The sequence below is a fragment of the Cervus elaphus genome, chromosome 9, assembly GCF_910594005.1.
Source record: "Cervus elaphus chromosome 9, mCerEla1.1, whole genome shotgun sequence".
NCBI classification, from domain to species: Eukaryota; Metazoa; Chordata; class Mammalia; order Artiodactyla; family Cervidae; genus Cervus; species Cervus elaphus.
Genome location: NC_057823.1, coordinates 69868573 through 69890115, shown reverse-complemented (window position 1 = coordinate 69890115; position 21543 = coordinate 69868573). Strand labels below are relative to the sequence as shown.

Genomic DNA, 21543 nt, shown 5'->3' with positions numbered 1-21543 from the left:
TGCCTAACAGGTACATGAAAAGATGCTCAATATCAATAATTATTAAACAAATGAAAACCAAAACCACAGAGATATCACCTTACACCTGTCAGAATGGCTATCATTAAAAAGCCTACAAATAACAAACGTTGGTGGGAAGGTGGAGAAAAGAGAACCCTATACACTGTAGGTGGAAATGTACATTGGTGCAGCCACCACAGAAAACAGTATGCAGGTTCCTCAAAAAAACTGAAAATAGAACTACCAGCAGTTCCAATTCTGAGGATATATCCAGAAGAAAATGAAAACACTAATTTTAAAAGATACGTGCACTTCAATATTCATAACAGCACTATTTAAAATAGCCAAGATATGCAAGCAACCCAAGTGTCCATTAACAGATGGATAAAACAGACATGGTGTATACACACACACACTCACACACAATGGAATATTACTCAGCCATAAAAAAAACAAAACCCTGCCATTTGCAGCAACATGGATGTACCTAAAGAACATTATGCTTAGTGAAGTAAGTCAGACAGAAAAAGACAAATACCGTATGATATCACTTATACGTAGAATTTAAAACTAAAAACAAAGAACTGTATGTGTGTGTGTTCAGTCGTGACTGACTCTTTGTGACCCCATGGACTGTAGCCCACCAGGCTTCTCTGTCCATGGGCTTCTCCAGGCAAGAATAATGGAGTGGGTTGCCATTTCCTCATCCACAGAATCTTCCCCACCCAGGGATTGAACCCACTTCTTCATCTCCTCCACTGGCAGGTGGATTCTTTACTACTTGAGCCACCTGGGAAGTCCAAACAACTGTATATAGCCAAACAAAAACCGACTCACAGGTACAGAAAAAGAAAAAAAAACACAAAACAACACTGGTAGTTCCCAGTGGGAAGAGGGAAGCAAAGAAGGGCAAAATAGGATATAGAATTAAGAGAGATAAACTACTAGGTATAAAATACGTATGTAATAAGGATACATGGTATATATAGCACAGTGAATTATAGCTATTAACCTGTAAAAAGTTTCAATGGAATAGAATGTAAATATACTGCATCACTATGCTATTCACTTGAAACTAATATAATACTATAAATCAACTATGTTTGTTGTTGTTTAGTCACTGAGTTCTGTCCAACTCTTCTTGCAGCCTCATAGACTACAGACTACCAAGCTCCTCTGTCCGTGTGATTTTCCAGGCAAGAATACTGGAGTGAGTTGCCATTTCCTTCTCCAGGGGATCTTCCCAACCCAGGGATCAAACCCATGTCCCCCTGTCTCCTGCACTGCAAGTAGATTCTTTAGCACTGAGCCACCAGGGAAGCCCCCAAATCAACTGTATTCAGTTAAAAAAGAATCCCCCTGGAGAAGGAAATGGCAACCCACTCCAGTATTCCCACCTAGAGAATCCCATGGACAGAGGAGTCTGGCAGGCTACGTCCATGGGATGGCGAAGAGTTGGACACAGAGTAGCAACTAAACCACCACCATCTTCAAGGTATTAGTCATTTTTACATTCACCTGTTCATTTTAAAATCCTCTAGTAGATAACAAAGTTCATCTTCCTAATGACTTATAGGGTTTCTACAGTGATTAACAAGATTTGGATTAAACAAATCAGTGGTGGGGGGAAAAACTGAATAAAACAGAATTACTTATTTTGCTTTCTGAAGGACTGGGTGTCTGTTATACATGAAAATATCATACGGCAGTGATAATGACCTTTAATTAAGACTTTTTCAGAGATGTCATTTGTAAGGGGTCTAATGTTTAGAATGCCACCATCGAACCTGAAGCTCATAGAGAATGTAAAACGAAAGCAAACAGGTCTAAGAAGATACCTGCATAAATTATTTTTCTTTAATGAGGAATGTAAACCTTCAGTGTATCTCTCAGACACCCTAGCACTGCTCACAGAAGGTGCTGGCACTTAGATTTGATGTGCCATCCCTCTTGTTCTGAATGTCTGTTGTTAAAACTGGGAAATAAGATGGAAAAATGCATCTGGGTGGAAATGTCACTCTGTTGATCTGTGAGCTATAAATGTTTACCTTCTAAAAATAATATAAATGCATAAACAGGTGGTATTTAAGTTGATATAGCAGCAAAAACAAAACAAAACATGTGAGCCATCCTGTACTTTGGATGTTGCTTTAATGAAGGATTTGCATGGGTAGAAAAAAACAAAACAAAACAAAACAAGATTCCCCCTGCCCCTACCTTTATCAAGATACAACTGAAAATAAAAATGTTACATATTCAAGGCGTACAAAATGATGCTTTGATATACAAATACATTGTGAAATGACCATCACAATCAAGTTATTTAAACATCCATCACCTCACACAGTTACCTTTTTAATTATTTTGGTATGATGAGAATACAAAATCTACTCTTTATAATCCAGATTTTTATCTAATTTGTATTCTCTTGTCAATAATGTTAAATGAGACTTTTCTTGAGTCACTGTAAATCAGAGAGCTTTAAAATTAATTTCAATATTAAGAAATACTGTTCTGATAAGGAATAATACACGAAGTTATCAATAAGATTTTTAAAGCAACACTTAGATTCAGAAAAGAATCATGCATTTTATATATGTTATTCAACTATTCTTGGGGTCACATATAAATATTGTCATTACAGAATATATCATACATTCACATTTTATTATATAAATTTATTACATAAATATCCCTTACATTACAGTTCTCATTGTCTTATAAAGCAGTATCTAGAGCCTACAGTATTTTTTGAATTGTTCTTTTAAATCTTTCAATCCTGGAATATTATGAGGAAACCTCCCTAAACACAATATGTGGCTCAATCTGTTCTGACTTCCCTCAATTAAGACTATACTTTGTGGAGGAGGAAATGGCAATCCACTCCAGTTTTCTTGACTGGGAACTCTCATAGACAGAGGAGCCTGGTAGGCTACAGTCCATGAGGTTGCAAAAGAATCAGACACAATTTAGCAACTAAATAACAGCAAAAAGGACATGTTGTATACCAAGAACAAACATAATGTTGCAGTTCAACTATACTTCAAAAACAAACACATTCATGGAATACATTTGCAGTGAGAGGGAACAGCAAGAAGCAGGTCAAAAGGTATAACTTTGTTAAAAGATAAGTAAGTATTAGGCATGAAATGTACAACATGAAGTTTAACTAAAACTGTTGTAAGTTACATACAAAAGTTACTGGTAGTAAATCCTAAGAACCCTCACCACCAAGAAAATTTTTTCTATTCATCTTATTTTATATATATATATACATATATGTATGTGTGTATATATATATGGTGATTGATGTTCACTAAATTTGTGAGTATATCATGATGTTAACATTTCACAAATGATGTTAACATTTCATGATCTATGTAAATCAAATCATTATGCTGTTTAGCTTAAACTTATACACTGCTGTATGTCAATTATATCTCAATAAAATTGGAAGAATGTTTTAAAATAGTAAATGATACTGAAAGAGACAATAGGTACAGAAAATAATGAAGATATGTTTCACATCAAGTTTGTTTTTTTGCGATTCTAACTCATAAAAATAAATATAAACACTAATTCATAATTTTTTTTTAAGCTAAAGAAAAGAGACTATACTTTGACCTATAATGGCTGAAAAATAGTTTGTAAACAAGTCAGTTTGGGATTATTCATATGTGAGTCTTCTCAGTCATGCAAAATACTTAGTTCATTGTTTGCATGTCTTTATATTTAATTGGAAGGCCATTTCTCTAAAATTTATAAAGATATACTTTGATCCTCTTAGACAAATTTAGATACCTTTGACTTTTTGTGATAATAAGAGCAAGCAATAGTTCATAGTGAGTGTAAGTGACTACAAATTCAAAGTTAATTTTACTTCCCCCCAAGACAGCTCATTCTATTAGGATCTTCTGTGATTTGATGAAACTCTTCCAGTGTTTCTTTTACCTTATCTAAACGAAGTCTAACTACTTTAACAGAATTTTGTCACCAATTCCATTGAGTGTGTGAAATAGGTTTTAATAAGAAATCTGGTATGTTTCACCAAATGTTTTATTTTTTAACAGCTCTATAAAATATTGTACATAATCTTTATACATTAAAGGTACACTTATAGCCATGTTTCCTAGTAATAAATTCAAACTATGTGCTGTCCATGGCACAAAAATTACTCAGGGATTTTCAGCTAAAAATGCCATTAGCATAGGCTAGCCCTCTTTTCTCTTACACACATACCTCTGTTTGAAGGCTTGAAAATAGTGAGTGTTCAAGAAGTATTTCTCAAAGCAGTGCATGCCAGCCTCAAACAGTCCAGGGCCCCAGAATCAGCACCTTTCCCAGATTTATTCTTCTCTTCTTCAGTGTTATGGGCTGAGTTCCTCAACTGATAGGAATTTCACTCCATTCCTGTGTTGAAGCCCTAGCCCTCAGTACTTCAGAATGGGATTCTAGAGGAAACAGAGCTTCTATTGAGGTAATTAAGGTAAAATGAGGTCATAACCAATGGGCCCTAATCCAATGTGACTGGTGTCCTTAGGAGACTATGATAGAGACCCAGAGGAAAGACCATGTGAAGACACAGGGAGAAGACAGGCATCTGTAAATCAGAGAGAGAGAGATTAGAAGAAACCAACCCTGCTGACACTGTGATCTTGGACTTCTAGCCTTCAGAATTGTAAGAAAATACATTTTTCTATTGTTTCAGCCACCTGGTGTGTGGTATTTTGTCATGGCAATCCTGCATAAATCTGTATTCACTTGCTATGTGAATACACTTAGCTATGCTATATTCTGTCCTTTATTGTGCCTATCTTTGCATAAAATGTTCCCTCGGTATCTCTAATTTTCTTGAAGAGGTCTCTAGTCTCGTCCATTCTATTGTTTTACTCTATTTCTTTGCATTGTTCACTTAGGAAGGCTTTCTTATCACTCCTTGCTATTCTTTGGAACTCTGCATTCAGATGGGTATATCTTTCCTTTTCTCCCTTGCCTTTCGTAAGAAGGCTGAGCACCGAAGAATTGATGCTTTTGAACTGTGGTGTTGGAGAAGACTCTTGAGAGTCCCGTGGACTGCAAGGAGATCCAACCAGTCAACCCTAAAGGAAATCGCTCCTAAATATTCATTGGAAGGACCGATGCTGAAGCTGAAGCTCCAATACTTTGGTCACCCAATGCAAAGAGCTGACTTATTAGAAAAGACCCTAATGCTGGGAAAGATTGAAGGCAGGAGGCGAAGGGGATGACAGACGATGAGATAGTTGGATGGCATCACCGGCTCAATGGACATGAGTTTGAGCAAGTTCCAGGAGACATGCAGGACAGGGAAGCCTGGCGTGCAGCAGTCCATGGGGTCGCAGAGTTGGACACGGCTGAGCAACTGAACAACCCTATGTTCTTCCATCATGAAAATGCTTCCCTTTTCCACCTGAATTCCTTCAATACCTTGTCAAGTCCCTGCTTCCCTTCCCACTTGGATCCCATGCCCAAGTGTCACGATTGCCGATGTGAAAGTGGTCCTTCTCTAGCGGGAATTTAGAAAACTATCTTAACATGGATTTCCACATCCTGAGCCCAATGGTTTTAAAAGAATGTTCCATGAGAGAATCATTAGTGTTGCAGAGAAAGGAGTGTCTAAAGTAACAGCCATCTGGGAGACGTGGTGTTAATCCAGGCTAATTATGTTCTACCAGACTCCTCCAATCACTGCCCATCTTCAAGAGGGAAGAGAGCATGACACATTCCCCAAATTTATTTGACCATGGAATTTTCTTTTCACTGCACATCTCTCCAGACTAACAGTGCTCCAATGACACTAGATCAAATACACCAGCCCTAATGATGAGAACTGGAAGTGATATCACATGGTTGAGAAAGATTTTGAGTCTGTGAAGTAGTCAGACCCCTCAAAGTACACCAGTAGGAAATGAGCTAGTATGGGGATAGCAGAGCTGGAAGGAACCTCGGGTTATTTTGTCAACCCTGAAGATAAGCAACCTGAGGCCCCGAGAAATTCAAGGGTAGCCCAGACTGCAGCAATGAGGGGGGTCACTAATGAATTCCCTAGGACTCACCTTAGTGGTTGGTCTTTAGGAAATCTGGTGCTGTGTAACACTGTGTAAATCTGGGAGCTGTGATGCTCCCAGTACCAGTGTTGGTCTTAAACACACCCTTCTAGTGATCTTCTAGTGCCAGCCTTTCTGATGAGTGCAAGAAGTCCCCAGGTGCCTTAAGCCTGAGAACTTCCCTGCCACTATGCTGGGCCCCTCCTTATAGCTGGTTTTACTCCATCTTACTTATCCAAAGCCCCCCGAAGTCCAGTAATCAAACTCCTAAGTCCAGTTTTGAGGTCCAGCCTGAATGATTGATTTAGTATAGTGTAACAGCAAAAGCCGAGCCTTTAGAACAGGGTTCAAATTCTAGCTGTCACTGAGTAACCATGTGAAAATAAACACACTGCATAGTCTCTCTGTCAAAAGTGGAATTTAGCACAGTGACTGTGGTTGATTCAAAGGAATGGATGAATGGAATTTAGCATGATGCCCACACACATCAGGCCTTATTACATGTTAGTTTCATGCTTCCTCTTAGAACTAGGGATGTATTGATAAATGATATATATGAGATAGGATAGAAAGCCCAGACATAAACCCATGTACTCATGGTAAATTCTTTTATAATAAAGGAGGAAAGAATATATAATGGAGAAAAAGACAATCTCTTCAATAAGTAGTGTTGGAAAAACTGGACAGCTACAGGTAAAACAGTAAACCTAGAACATTCTCTAACAATATATACAAACAAACTCAAAATGCACTAAAGACCTAAATGTAAGATTGATAAAACGGCTAGAGGAAAACATAGGCAGAACACTCTTTGACATAAATCAGAGCAATATTTTTTTTGGATTCCTTTCCTAAAGCAAAAGTAAACAAATGAGACCTAGTTAAATTTAGAAGCTTTTGCACAGCAAAGAAAACTATTGACAAAATGAAAAGACAACCTACTGCATGGAAGAAGATATTTGCAAATCATATAACTAACAAGGGGTTAACATTCAATGTATATAAACAGTTCTTATGATTCTACATCAACAAAATAAATTACCTGACTGAAAAAATGGGCAGAAGAACTATACAGACATTTTCTCAGAGAGGACACACAGATGGCCAACAGGCACATGAAAAGATGCTCACTATTGACAATAGTCAGGGAAATGCAAATCAAACCTACAATGGGATATCACCTCACACTTGCCAGGATGGTTGTCAACAAAAAGAACACAAACTACATGTCAGCAAGGATGTGAAAAGAAACCCTCTTACACTTTTGGTAGGAACATAAATTGTTGCAGCCACTATGAAAAACAATATGCAGCTTACTTAAACTAAAAATATGCTTACCATATGATCCACCAATCCACTCCTGGGCACATATCCAGAAAAGACAAAAATTCTAATTCAAAAAGATACAGGCACCCAAGGTTCATAACAGCACTACCTATAATAGCAAGACATGAAAGCAATGTAAATGTCCATTAACATGAAAGGTGTGTGTGCGTGTATATGTATATATACATAATATTCCACAATGGAATATTACTCAACCATTAAAAGAACAAAATAATGCAATATGGATGCAATATTGGATGCAAACAAAATAATGCAATATGGATGCAATAATGCAGCAACAAGGATGGACCAAGTTATTATCATACTAAGTGAAGTGAGACAAACTATCATATGATATCACTTATAAGTGAAATCTAAAAAATGATACAAATGAACTTATTTACAAAACAAAAATAGACTTACAGACACAGAAAGCAAACTTACGGTTATCAAAAAGGAAAGGTAGGGAGGGATAAATTAGGAGTTTGGGATTAACAGATACACACTATTACTAATATATATATAAAACTTAAAAATAACAAAGGCCTAGGTGTATAGCACAGGGAATTATATTCAATATCTTAAAATCTATAATGGAAAAGATCCTGAATAAGAGTAGCTATATATATAACTGAATCACTTTACCTGAAACTAACACAACACTGTAAATCAACCACACTCCAATTAAGAAAATAAAACCTACCCCAAACCCCAAACAAACAGAAACAACAAACAAATAAAAAACAGCACTAGGAATCTAGGCTGTAGAATTATACTGTCAGACGAAGAAAGCCCAAGGCTCAGGAACTATCTCCAATATCAAGCCCAGAGTGTTTACAAAGATATAATTCCCCCAATAAGAAAGCAAAACAAGCCATTAGTTCAGGGTGCAGCATCTTTATATTCTTTATGTTCCTCCATTCTCTTTCAGTTTGTCTCCTTAGTCACCAGTTTTCCCATGGTCTTCCACAGATTAACTAGGACTAGAATATGAACCAGAATCAAGACAAGACACTCATTTCACGAGTTTGGAAGCAGTTTTAATGGAGATGGAAATGTTTATCAACTCAACACAGGTACCCCAAAATACAAAGCAAAATATCATCTTCAGCTGCATAGCAAATATGATTTAAGAATTTAACATCATTATTTGATCACAAGCGTAAATATAAGTCACCATAAATAAATGTAAATTCATTGTACAAAAATCCCCGACAACTCTTAATACAAATATGGTACATTTGACAGTTTCTGAAACAGAATTTTTTTAAACCTTTTAAAACCTAAGATTTTATTTTTCTTGGTTCTTAGATACACAAAAAATCAAAAGAGGGGCAGTAACACCAGTAAGGAAAGAATATTAAACCCGTTCTGTATTTGTAAATCAATGCTGCTGGTGAGCCAGGGAAATGAAACATCTCTCCTAAAGGTGAAGACCTCAATTTACTGAGATAAAATCTCTTGAGGACAATGGGATTCTACCCAAAAGGTCAAAGTCAGGGCTATGATAGGATGGGAGGGGCAGGCTGTTGAAATAGCAATCTCATCAAAAGGGTGATCCAAATCTCCACAAGGCAATAGTCAAGGATTTAGAATGATCTCCAGGACTTAATAGACAGTCAAGTAGCTGAGAAAGCAAGCCAGCTACTGTACCCAGACAGGACTGAAGACTCAGAAGACTCTGGACCTTAGAAATTTTATGCGGGTTTTGAAGGTGAGTTTTACCATGTAGTTCCCCCATGTGGTGTAACCCCTCACTTTTGCCTTTGGGACACATGTATAATCTTCAAGAAGGAAAAAAAAAAAAAAAAAGAGAGAGAGAGAGAGAGAGAGAAATACTATTCCTATGAGAATGGGAAGTGGCAGCTCCAAACAGGAGGATCTGACAACTTGTACCCTGACTCACTTTCCTTCCCTACAATTATTTTCTTTCATGCCTCAGAGGGAGCTCAAAGCCCAAGGTTAGCAGTGAAGGGGGCCTCTACAGCAGTGGTCCTCAGACTCTGATGTGTAACAGAACAATTCAGCTTGTGGCAAGTGCAGATTTCTCAATTCTGCTCCCAGAGATGCAGGATTGGTGGGTTTGAGGTAGGCCCAGGAATCTGCATCAAATGTGCTAATCTCAGAAGTCCTGATGGAGGTGGCCTTTGCACCACACTTGGCAAGCCCCACCTCTGTCCTCCCTGGTAAGCATGAGTGGGTGACACAAACCTCTTGCTATGGACACTTCTTTGCTCTTGCCTGGGGATGAAATGGGCCATCTGGTTAATGGGAACAATTTCCATTCATCTGCCCTGAGTAAGGTGATCATTATCGGTTTGTTTTCTCTCTTTGCCTTCCTGGGCAAGGGAAGAAATACCAAATTGTCTCATTTTATATGTTCTTACAAGCTCAGACTCACAGGTTCCCTTTGATGATAACGTGTTCTGTAAGGAGACATTCATTTCCCAAAGGCTTCTGTCCTTCTAAACAGCTTCCCCATGCTCAGCAAGAGATTCTGCAAGGAATTTTGATTCATTCTGGGAAATGGAAGTAGGCATGGTTGGATGGCATTGCTGACTCAATGGACATGAGTTTGAGCAAACTCTGGGAGATGATGAAGAACAGGGAAGCCCAGTGTGCTGCAGTCCATGGGGTCGCAAATAGTCGGACACAACTGAGCAACTGAATAACAACAATGTCCCTGTGAGATATGACCCATATCTCAGAATCTAAGTTAAGGAACATCAAAGAATAGAAGCCAAAGGTCAAATGTCTCCAGAATCTTTCAGCCTCTTGGACAATAAAAGTCCCGATTCACTAGAACAGGGTTCTTCTTTGGGTGTATTTTAGTATTAAAGGGGCTTCCCAGGTGGTGCTAGTGGTAAAGAATCTGCCTGCCAGTGCAGGAGATGCAAGAGACGTGGGTTTGATCCCTGGGTCGGTTGGTATTAAAAGCTCATTGATAAGTATTATTTACACTCCTTACCTCCTTGACCCCAACGTGTTTCTGGATTCTGTTAAAATAACCCTTTAATATTTTCTTTCTTGTGAGGGTTTTTCTTGATGAGAGATTCTGTGCCAAGAAGTGGCCCCTAATTTGGTTGCTGGCTAATGCTGTGGGCAGTGCATGTCTGGCCAGTAGTCCAGTGTTCACTCTCTCTGTGATTTGGTGCTAAGTATTTGTTCAATGAATAAAGGAGTCTCTCACCATCAACCTGATGAAGTGTTCTAACAGCTTTCTGTTTTGGACTATGGAATTCCTGGCTGTGTTCATATATACTGCTTCTACACAGCAGGCCTGACCATCTTCCTACCCCAATTCCACTCACTCATTCCAGCTGTGAACGCATTTCTGAGTTCTCCCTAGGAGTGCCCTGAGAGGGGAGTCAGAATGTGGTTTTAAGAGTCCACAGAAGGCCAAAGGCAACATCTCAACACCATCTGCCATGGTACTGATACCAGAGACCTCGTCTCCCATTCACCACGGCTCTCAGTGCCCGGTCCAGGAGTACACTTGGTGGTTGAATCCCTGGCATCTGGAGCAGGACAAGATGACACCGTGGGAAGTGGGGGAAGGGAGCCAGAGGAGGTGAAGATGCTTGGAAGTGGAAGCATGCCCATCAAGCCAGGCTGACATCTTGGGGAATGGCCACACTCTTTTCTCCGTCTCTAAGACTTCAGTCCTGAGGTTGCGTGTGGGCACTGCGCAGGAGGTCACCATCAGGGGAGGAGGTGTTGGGTAGCAACCACGGATGTGGGGACCATGAGATGGAGAAAGGGTGAAACTAGGGCTCTTAACACAGCTGAGGGGAAAAAGAGAAGAAAGCAAGTACTGCCCTGTTTCTTTTCTTCTTTTTTTTTTCATTTACACTATGGAAAAACCACCATGGAGATGTCATGGGAGAGCATGCAGAGGCCCAGCCCTCGGGAGGTGCAGATGTGTTTGGGGAGGTTCTTGTGTGCTTCCAGGTCCATCTCACACATTGTCCAGTCGGACCCTGTTGCAGGCTGGCCGTGGCTTTCTCTCTCCTGCTTCTTCTCCTCCAGTTAGAGGTTTGCAGGACCTCCCGCCTAGCAGGTGGTGGCCAGAGACTGGTGGATGGGTGGCTGGAAGCAGCGCACATGCTCCACGGTGGAACTGTCTGTCTCCACAGACTTCATGTACTTGTTCAGGATGGCAAAAACCTCATTGTTCAAGATCTGGTATTTCCTGATCCTGTCTGCCATCTTCTTCAGGGGCTGGAGAAGGACAGGGGCATGTAGGTTAGAAGTGGGAGGAGTGGGGTAGAGAGATCGAGAGCAAGGGAAGAATATAGTTGAGGGTGGGTTCCAGAGTCCTGATGCTTCTATGGTAATGCCACTCTCTTGCTTAAAGGCCTCCTATGGGAGCCCAGAGCTTGATAATGAAGTGTGAACTTGACCATAAAACCCTTTACATGAGTTTCAACACTTACCACAAAGCTGCAGTAATTAAAACAGTGTGGTGCTAACATGAAGACAGACATATGGGCCAATGGATTAGACAACCCAGAAATAAACTTTCACATACGGTCAAATGATTCCTGATAAGGATGCCCGCAACATTCAATGGAGAAAGAATGGTCTTTTCAACAAATGGTGCTGGAAGACTGGCACACAGAAGAAAGAAGTTGAATTCTTAATTTACACCATACACAAAACATAAGCTCAAAATAGATTAAAGACCTAAACATAAGAGCAAAAACTATAAAACCTTTAGAAGAAAACATAGACGAAAAGCTTTATAACACTGAGTCTGGCAACGACTTATTGGAATATGGCACCAAAGCACAGATAATAAATAATAAATTGGAATTCATCAAAATTAAAAAAGCATTTGCATCAAAGGATACTATTAACAGTGAAAAGGTGACTCAAAGAATGAAAGAGAACATTTTCAAATCTTGTATATGATTAGAGATTAATATCCAGAATATGGAAAGGACTCGTGCAATTAAATAACAGCAAACCAACCAACCAACAAACAAAAAACCAACCAGCCCAATTAAAAAGTGAGCAAAATATTTGAGCAGACATTTCTCCAAAGAAGGATAAACAAAGAGCCAATAAGCACACAAAAAGATGGTAATATCACTAATCGTTAAGGAAACATGAATCAAAACCACAATGAGATACCACTTCATACACATTGAGGTGGCTAGTTCCAAAAATATACAGAAAATAACAAGTGCTGAGAGGATATTAAGAAACTAGGACTCTTATGCATTGCTGGTGGGAAAGTAAAATGATGCTGTCCCTGTGGAAAACAGTATGGTGGTCCTCAAAAATTAACGACAGAATTACCACATGATCCATCAATTCCAGTGTTAGGTATATACCACAAAGCAATGAAAGTAAGGTCTGGAACAGTTATCTGGACACTCATGACACAGCAGCATTATTCACAACAGCCAAAACGTGAGAGCAACTCAAGTGTCCATCAACTGACCAATGGATAAACAAAATGCCATGTACACATACAATGGAATACAATTTAAAGGAAGATGATTCTGACACATGCTATTAATACAACACGGTACACCTTGAACACATTATGCTGAGTTCAAGAATTCCACTTATGTGAAGTACCTAGAGCAGTCAAATTCATAGAGAGAGAAAGTGAAGGGTTACCAGAGGTTGGAGGGAGGGAGAATGACCAATTAGTGTTAACCAAGCACAGAGTTTCATTTGGGGAAGACAAAAAGTTCTGGAGATGGAGTGTAATAAATAATAAATTGGAATCCATCAAAATTAAAAATGCATCAAAGGACACTATCAACAGACTGAAGAGGCGACTCAAAGAATGAAAGAAAACACTTTTCAAATCATGTATGTGATCAGGGATTAATATCCAGAAAGAACTCCTGCAATTAAATAACAGAAAGAAAAAAGAAAATAGGGGGATAGTTGCACAAAGTGAGTGTATTTAATGCAGTAAACAGTTCAAAATGATTAAACTCTACTGAACTGAACACTTAAAAACAGTTAAAATAGAAAAATCTTAGGTTACATATATTCTACTTCAATGAAAACTGTCACCTTTATGAAATGGCGCCTGCCTTTTTTCCCTCTTGGCTGGTCCTGGAGACCCAGCCTTTGTTCCAGCCATCCGTCTTCACACCTCTGTGCCTTTACTCTAGCCGGCCCCTTTGTCTAGAACATCTCCCCCAGTCTGCACCCTGTTTCCTGCCTGCCTCTTTGCTGCTGGTCATTCAGGCTTTGCCCAAGCATCGCCTCTATGGGGAGCCTTCTGAGGCCCCTCCCCAGCCCCTCAGCCTGGTTTAGCTGGCCCTTCCTCATGCTCCCAAGCAGCCCTGCTTACCCCACCACAGCACTCATCCCATCCCCATGTCTGCACAACAGTGTCTGTGCAGATGATGAAGCACATGAGCAGACTCTGACTGGCACAGGGAAGGTGTGTTTCAGCTCTGGAGGCTGGCCCTGCCCTGCAGGGTGACCTGATTCATCCTGGTGGCTCACAAGTGAGTGACTCATGGCTTCCAACGAGAAGGTTGCCAGCTGCTGAGTGTCCCCGCACCTACCTGCGGTGTGGGGAGTTGGCCTCCACAAGGAGCTCACCCTCCTTGGCAGATGAAAGCCTGCTTGTCAGGCCTGGCCCCCTCTCCCAGGCCCCAGCCACGAGCTGCTTACCACATTCTTAATGATTTCATCTTTCCCGTCCTGCCTCTGTACTTTGAGCAGATGGTAACAGAAGTCAAACAGGTCGAAGCGACGCTGCTGGCCCAGCAGGACGATGATGGAGCAGCCAGCCCAATTCAAGCCGTCTCCGAAACACTGCCTGGGAGCGGGAGAGGAAGCAGCTGGAGTGAGAGGTGGGGAGGGTGGGGGGAGGACCCCTCATCTTGGACCATCTCTGGGCCAATTCTCTTAATCTGTAAAATGGGTACAAGAGAAGTTGCGAGTATGGATTCACTTGTTCCCAGGACTGAGGTTATAACATAAGCCCTTCTAACCACAAAGAGGTGTCAGTCTGTCACCCCACTGACGTAAGAAAAATCAGCTTTGAAGAAGACAAATTTGCAAGAAAAAAAAAAATCCAACCAGCCTTTGAGATTTATTCAACCAATCAGAATTCTGAAGAGATGCTGTCTTGGCTCTGGACAACAATCAGAGGAAACCTGTGAGGTGAAGGGCCATTTTGAACCAGACCAACTGGCCAGTGTAGGCTGAGAAGTCAGGGATGGGTGGGGGGCATAGTGGGCCATGAGCAGATGCTGCTGATGTGGGGGGTTGCCAGTCCTCTCAGGTCTGGTAAAGCTAAGCCTTCACACCCACAACTCTCAATAGCAATGCAGGCGATTTGGGAGGCCGTGGGGCATCTCTCGGCTGAATCTCTCATCCTTCATCAGCAGCCGAATCTCACTGCAAAGGTTCCGGGCTTCCCCACTGCTGTTGCTGAAAGTGCAGCCTCTCTGAAAAAGAGCCTTCCCTTCCCACTCCCCCAGGGGGACCTCTGTGGCCCCATGCGCCTTTCCTCCCGAGCTCCTGGCTCCGGGGGACAGGCCTGGTCCACTCTCTTCACACTCTGCTCTTGCTCTGTAGCTGGGCATGTGACGGGAGAATGGGGCTCTGCTTCTGTCTTTTCTGAGGACAGGACTGGGTCCCTCTCAAGGCCCCCCTCTCCCTGTTTTTCAGGAGCAGAGGCCTCATGACCAAGGTGGGGCCCAGCTGCTGCCAGTGGAGCCTTTCTCTGTTCTATGAGCCCCGGGGTTCTGTGGGGGAGATGGCAGTGTGCAGTGAGGTCTTGATGCCGAGCCCTCACCTGGGCTTCCTCCTGCCCCTTCCATCAGCCCACCTTCCAGTCTCGGGAAGACAGGACCTTAGAGGTCCGAGGCCTTGATGTGCACACACCCCATCTCTGCCTCCAACCACCTGGAGCTTTTTCTGGGAGGTCTCCTTTTCCCCTCTAAGAGCTGCATCCTGAGCAATGTTCCAGCTCAGCTGTAGTCTGTGAATTAAATTCCAATAATCCTCTTGTCCAATACTTTGTCCACCTGATGCAAAGAACTGACTCATTGGAAAAGACCCTGATGCTGGGAAAGAATGAAGGCAGGAGGAGAAGGGGATGACAGAGGATGAGATGGTTGGATGGTGTCACCGACTTGATGGACATGAGTTTGAGCAGCCTCCGGGAGTTGGTGAAGGAGAGGGAAGCCTGGCGTGCTACAGTCCATGGGGTCACAAAGTCAGACTTAACTGAATCCTCTTGTCTCCTCTTGGGAATCTGTTGTCCTTCCTGTCCTTGCTGCCAAGTGGCCTCATTCAATCCACCTTACGTCTATACTTTCATCTCCTCTAGGCTCTGTGAATCCCCCACACCAGGAACTATCTCTACTTTTGCTTGGCACTGGATTACGTTCAGCACCTAGCACTCTGACCAACATAAAGCATGTGCTCAGTAAACTGCTGTTGGACCATCCCACCCCTGCCCTCCTTTCTGACTGAGCTCTGGCTGTATGGTGGCTCTTAGGAGGATGAACAGGTTGAGGGGTGACCCCATCTTCCCAGGGCTACTCACTCAGCTGTGAACTCGTTGGTTCCCACGGGGATGCAGTAGACGAACTGCATGGCACTCCAGAGCCGGTGGAATTCCACGCACTCGTCCACATGCATGACTCCGTTGGTGGGCGGTGGGCCCCGCCAGACAGGGTCCTGCAGGTAGCTCCGGATGCGGGTCAGGATGACCTCGAACATGGACAGCCCACAGCATAGTCGCTCCTTGGTCAGCAGGTCACCCTCCCGAGCGATGGCGATTTGCTGGGAACAGGAGAGTACACAGACCTTCCCGTCACATCTCAGACCCCATTTTCCACCTCTCACCCAAGATTCCCAAACTCTGAAGCTGGCAGTATCTGTAATTTGTTCACCAGAACTGATGTCTTGCCCAAAGCAGGCAAGGTAGTTTATAAACCTTAGTTCAACTGCAGGGAAGTCTTTGGGTAAGTAAAATCTAGGAGCCATCGATAGAGGAATAGTTTAAAAATGTTTAAGTCTACCTATGTGATACAAGTAGATCTACAAAGAGTCAGGTAAGGTGGTCTGTGGTGTTGGAGAAGACTCTTGCGAGTCCCTTGGACTGCAAGGAGATCAAACGTCAATCCTAAAGGAAATCAATTCTGAATATTCATTGGAAGGACTGATGCTGAAACTGAACTCCAATACTTTGGCCACCTGATGATAAAAACTGACTCCTTGGGAGAGACCCTGATGCTGGGAAAGACTGAAGGCAGGAGGAGAAGGGGACGGCAGAGGATGAGATGGTTGGATGGCATCACCAACTTGATGGACGAGTTTGAACAAGCTCTGGGAGTTGGTGATGGTCAGGGAAGCCTGGTGTGCTGCAGTCCATGGGGTCACAAAGAGTCAGACACGACTGAGCGGCTGAACTGAACTGAACAAAGAGTCAGACATGACTGAGTGACTGAACGACAGCAACCTACCTGAATGCTAGGGAGCCTCTGAAAAGACTTAGATGATACAACTGCTAGTATTATTGTTACTACTGAACTATTGCTACCACTAGTGAACACTCACTGTGTGTGTAATACACCAGGCCCTGTTCTATGCATTTGCTAAGTACTGACTTTGTTTACTTCTCACATAAACCCCATGCAGTAGATGTCATTATTATCCCCATTTTATTGAAGAAGAATCTGAGGTTCAGAGAGGCAGTCAGTGAGTGGAAAAGCTGGGATTTGAATCCCAGTAGTCTGGGAGAAGGCAATGGCACCCTACTCCAGTACTCTTGCCTGGAGAATCCCCTGGATGGAGGAGGCTGGTCGGCTGCAGTCCATGGGGTCGCTACGAGTCGGACTCGACTGAGCGACTTCACTTTCACGCACTGGAGAAGGAAATGGCAACCCACTCCAGTGTTCTTGCCTGGAGAATCCCAGGGATGGAGGAGCCTGGTGGGCTGCCGCCTATGGGGTTGCACAGAGTCGGACATGACTGAAGCGACTTAGCAGCAGCAGCAGTCTAGATATGCAGATTAAATGGTTAAGTGAACAGAGCAAGTTGCAGAAAAGGGCATACACTAGAATCCTATTAAAAGACATCAATAACACAATCCCACAGACACACAGAGCTCTGTGTGTGGGGGTTGTATGAAAGTGTAAAACATTCTAGGATTACCATCAGTTGTGAGAACAGATGGGCTTGGTGGGGTATTCACTTTTTACCACAAATACTCCGTACAGTTGAATGTGCTACAATGAGCATATGCTACTTTTAAAAATTTACCACTGATTTTACAGAATTATTTCCTCCAGTTAGAAGTCCTCTCACCACTGTCAACAATCTCTACTAAGAATTTAAACTGGCTGATCATTTGGTTTCTAGTTATTGCATCTCTAATAATCAGCAGGCTAGACTAGCACATCAAAACACATTACCATCTGTAGGAGGGAAAAATATCTGGGAGTAGGGATCCCAAAACCAAATGCAAAGATGATAGATATTAACATCTAAGGTCAAAATAAGATCTCCAGATCTAGGGACAAAGCTAAAAAGCGCTGGTTTCTGAGACTGAGAGGTCCCCAGGGCACTCCTGGGATCAGCTCCCCAGAGAGTTCAGTACTCCCAGTACAGCTCCCACCCTCTAGCCCAGAGAATGAGGGCAGCCTCAATTAAACTAATCCATGAAGGGAAATAAGTCAGAAAACACCAGTGCTGGAGCCTGTTAGGAATGTGGGTCAGGAGTGTAGCTGTCCTGACAGCTACAAACTGAAAAGTCTCAGACAAAACTGTGAATTGGGGAAGAAGAATTTGACAACCTGTGTTTCAAACAGGAGGGAGGGGGAACCCTGATTCACGGTGACTCATCTTGGTTCCAGGGGCAGAGAAAGAACACTCCAGAGCAGACAGCTGCCACAGTTATCCAGAAATAACTCTTCTAAAAAACCCCAACCCCCATGCTTGACTCTGCCCTCACCAGGCAATGCTCTGCGGTGGAGCCTAGACCCTGGCAGGGCTCCCGCTTTAGAAAGAGAGCGCTTGGTACGGCAAAGATGCTCTGTAAGGAAAGAACCCACATTTGTTCTTGAGTCATGGATATTCTCCTCCAGAAGCCAACAGAGAGCGCTCTGGTTTACCAGATAATCTCCTGTGCATTTAGTTAATCTGAATCAGTCCTCAGGGCCTGACAATTGCGGGAGGATGTAAAGAATTAGCAACAGGGCTTATATTGGGTTGGCCAAAAAGTTCTTTTGGTTAACGACTATGTCATTAAAACAGTTCCTGGTGAAAATGAAAAATGTGTTTTATTTTTACTTAAAATCAAATGATTTTTTCGGCCAATCCAATAAATCTGCAGACAGGCTTTGAACTCTGGTGACCCCAAACTACAGCCAATCAAAGGGCCTTGACTGAAATGGTCAGGGGCTTTGTCCCTTTCCTGGAAAAGAGTTTACCTTTACGGGTCCTCCTATGATCTATAAAAGTAAAAAAGTGGAAAAAAAAGTGAAAGTGAAGAAAAAGAAAGTGAAAAAAAGCTGTAAAAATGTTATTAAAAAAATTACAAAAAAAAAAAACCTCCCATGAATCCCATCACCCAGAGACAAACTTTCTTAAGATAACTTATGTATGATTTGTGTGTATGTATCTGATTATATATAGGTATCTATTTTAACAAAATTTGCATCATACTATCTATATTGTCTTTTTCTCAAGATATTAGTACTATAAAACACCATTTCCTTCAATATCTTCAGTAACATGGTTTTTTAATGGCTAAATAAAATAGCCATTGATATACTTCATTTATTTAGTCCTACTCTTAAAAAATTTTTTTAAATTTAAATTTATTTATTTTTAATTGGAGGATAATTGCTTTGCAATATTGTGTTGGTTTGTGCCATATATCAACATGAATCAGCCATAGGTATACATATGTCCCCTCCCTCTTGAGCTTCCTTCTAGTCCTACTCTTGTTGGTTATTTTAAATTGTTCACAAGTTTTCAACATTATAGACAGATCATAAGTAAATATTCTTATGGCATGCATGCTCAGTTGCTCAGTTGTGTCCAACTCTTCGCGACCCCATGGACTGTAGCTCGCCAAGCTCCTCTGTCCATGGAATTCTCCAGGCAAGAATACTGGAAGGGTTGCTATTTTCCTTCCCCAGGGGATCTTCCTGACCCAGGGATCGAATCTGTGTCTTTTGCGTCTCCTGCAAAGGCAGGGGGATTCTTTACCACTGTGCCACCTGGGAAGCCCTGTTTTCCACTTAGATACAATTTTTGAGCTTATCTCTGGTTATTTTCTTAGGCTAAAATCCTACAACTATTCAAAGAATACAAGTAGTTTTAAAAGGCTTTTGCTACCTAGTAACAAACTAGTCCCAAGAAAAGCTGAACCGCTGTGCATCTATCTGTGCCAAATCTGATACTTCATTATCATGAAAAGTTCTTAACAAACTTGGGAGATGAATAGCTGTACCCCACTCTCTCACATTTCATTGATTACTGTAAGGCAGAATGCTTTTTCTTACGCTTGTTTCTTGTATTTGTTGCTTCTTTTGTATTTTTTAGGTTTTGAGTTTTCTTTCTTGCCCTTGTTTCTTTTGATATGATTTTTCTTTCTGCTCTGAAAAAGTGCATTATAGATTATTATCACATATACCACCAATGTGTGACTGTGTTTTTAATATATACTATGTGTGTATGTGTGTGTTTAACATAAATTTCAGCCGTTTCTTTTCAGTTCCACTCAGTTGGGAATTTTTTTCTCTCTCTCTGCCATTCTTTTCTGTTAATTAAGGGTATAGCGAAAGCATATGTGAAATCATGTGGAAATAGATTTCTGTATGGAGTACTTTGACTACATTTAGGATACTTTGGAGAAGATTAATATCCCATGCCCACTCTTTCCTTTCTGTTTTTTGTAAGTTTTTACTTATTTGTTTGTCATAATGATTGTGAAAGGCAGCTCAGCTACTTGCCCATTTTACAGATGGGAAAACAAAGATCAAAGATATTAAATTCTAGCACTATATTATACAACAGTTCAGGGATAAAGCTGGGAAGAAGAGTCCTTCAACTCCCTGAGAGAACATTCTTTTCATGATAGCACTGGGTAACAAACCAGGTCACCTCAGTTTTTCCTAGAAACAAATACAAGCAATGTAGCACAGTTGAACCCTTCCCACATTAAATATGTAGCAGAATTTCCCTATCACTAGAAGTTTTGTGAGTTCCCTGAACCCTAGCAAGCTTGGAAGTTAATATTTAACATTTTTTTTTCTTTTTTCTACAGGAGGACTAAGTTTTGGACTATTCCTTAAGGGCTGGGAGACTTATACAACTGGCATTTCCTCTCCGGCATAATGTCTAGGCTTTTGTTTGTTAAATATCAGCATTTGACAAATTGAGATTTCCACCAGTCCCAGGGAAATAGTGTTCACCAGAACAGGGAAGGAATTCACATACTTCTAAGTGGAAACACATGCCAAAGCCTGGGTGCGAGAGGCCAGATTCTTGTAGGATGACACCAACCCTGGAGCAGACACATTTATATGTCGCTGGCTTGGGGGATTTCTCCCTAAAAGGCAATCTCTAGAGGATCTTCTGTGTTCAGCTCCGGAAAGCCAAAAAAGAAAATGTTCATATTTCACGGTATCTAAATTCTCTCGGTAGTGACTAAAGAACCCAAATGCCACTAAATGTTTAGTCACTGTTTTTGTAGGAGGTGGGTGGCCCACAGGGGGTCTGGCTCTGTCTAGCTCATGAGCTTGACACCTGGGCAGATGGGGCTCCGCCCTGGGTTCTAACACTTGCCATGGTTTTTGAGAGAAGAGATTGCCTTTTGCTCTCTGAGGAGGATAAAGCTTTCTGACCCATAAGCTTTTGTGACAGGACAGAGGACCTTAGGGATGTAAGTCCAAGAGTGGATCTGAATCCTAAACCTTTGAAATAGTCGGTTTTGTTCAACAAAACAAGCCATCATGGTATGTCTCACTACAGTGCCCTGTTTTCTCTTCTTCCTGAATACCCCTGCCCCCTGCCCCCTACCCTTAAAAGCCTGATTCAACTTGAATCAACTTGAAAAGAGACAATATATGCTTCCTGTTACCTCCCTTTCTCCCGGTGTCTTTTTCCCAACTACCTGCATGGTCTGTGAGTTCTCTGAAGGCAG

General features: G+C 41.6%; 1 protein-coding gene across 3 annotated transcripts in view; it reads right to left on the bottom strand.

Annotated features, from left to right (window-relative positions):
• Positions 1-8409: 8409 nt before the first annotated feature.
• The window catches only part of CYFIP2 (cytoplasmic FMR1 interacting protein 2), a 132178-nt gene continuing 119044 nt past the window's right edge, over positions 8410-21543 (bottom strand). For all 3 annotated transcript variants that reach the window (XM_043913407.1, XM_043913406.1, XM_043913408.1), the window contains 3 exons: positions 15931-16169; positions 14043-14190; positions 8410-11612 (listed from right to left, as the gene is read on the bottom strand). In XM_043913407.1, the coding sequence (XP_043769342.1) occupies positions 11445-11612; positions 14043-14190; positions 15931-16169 (555 nt within the window). In that variant the 3' untranslated portion in view covers positions 8410-11444. The remainder of the gene's footprint in view (positions 11613-14042; positions 14191-15930; positions 16170-21543) is intronic.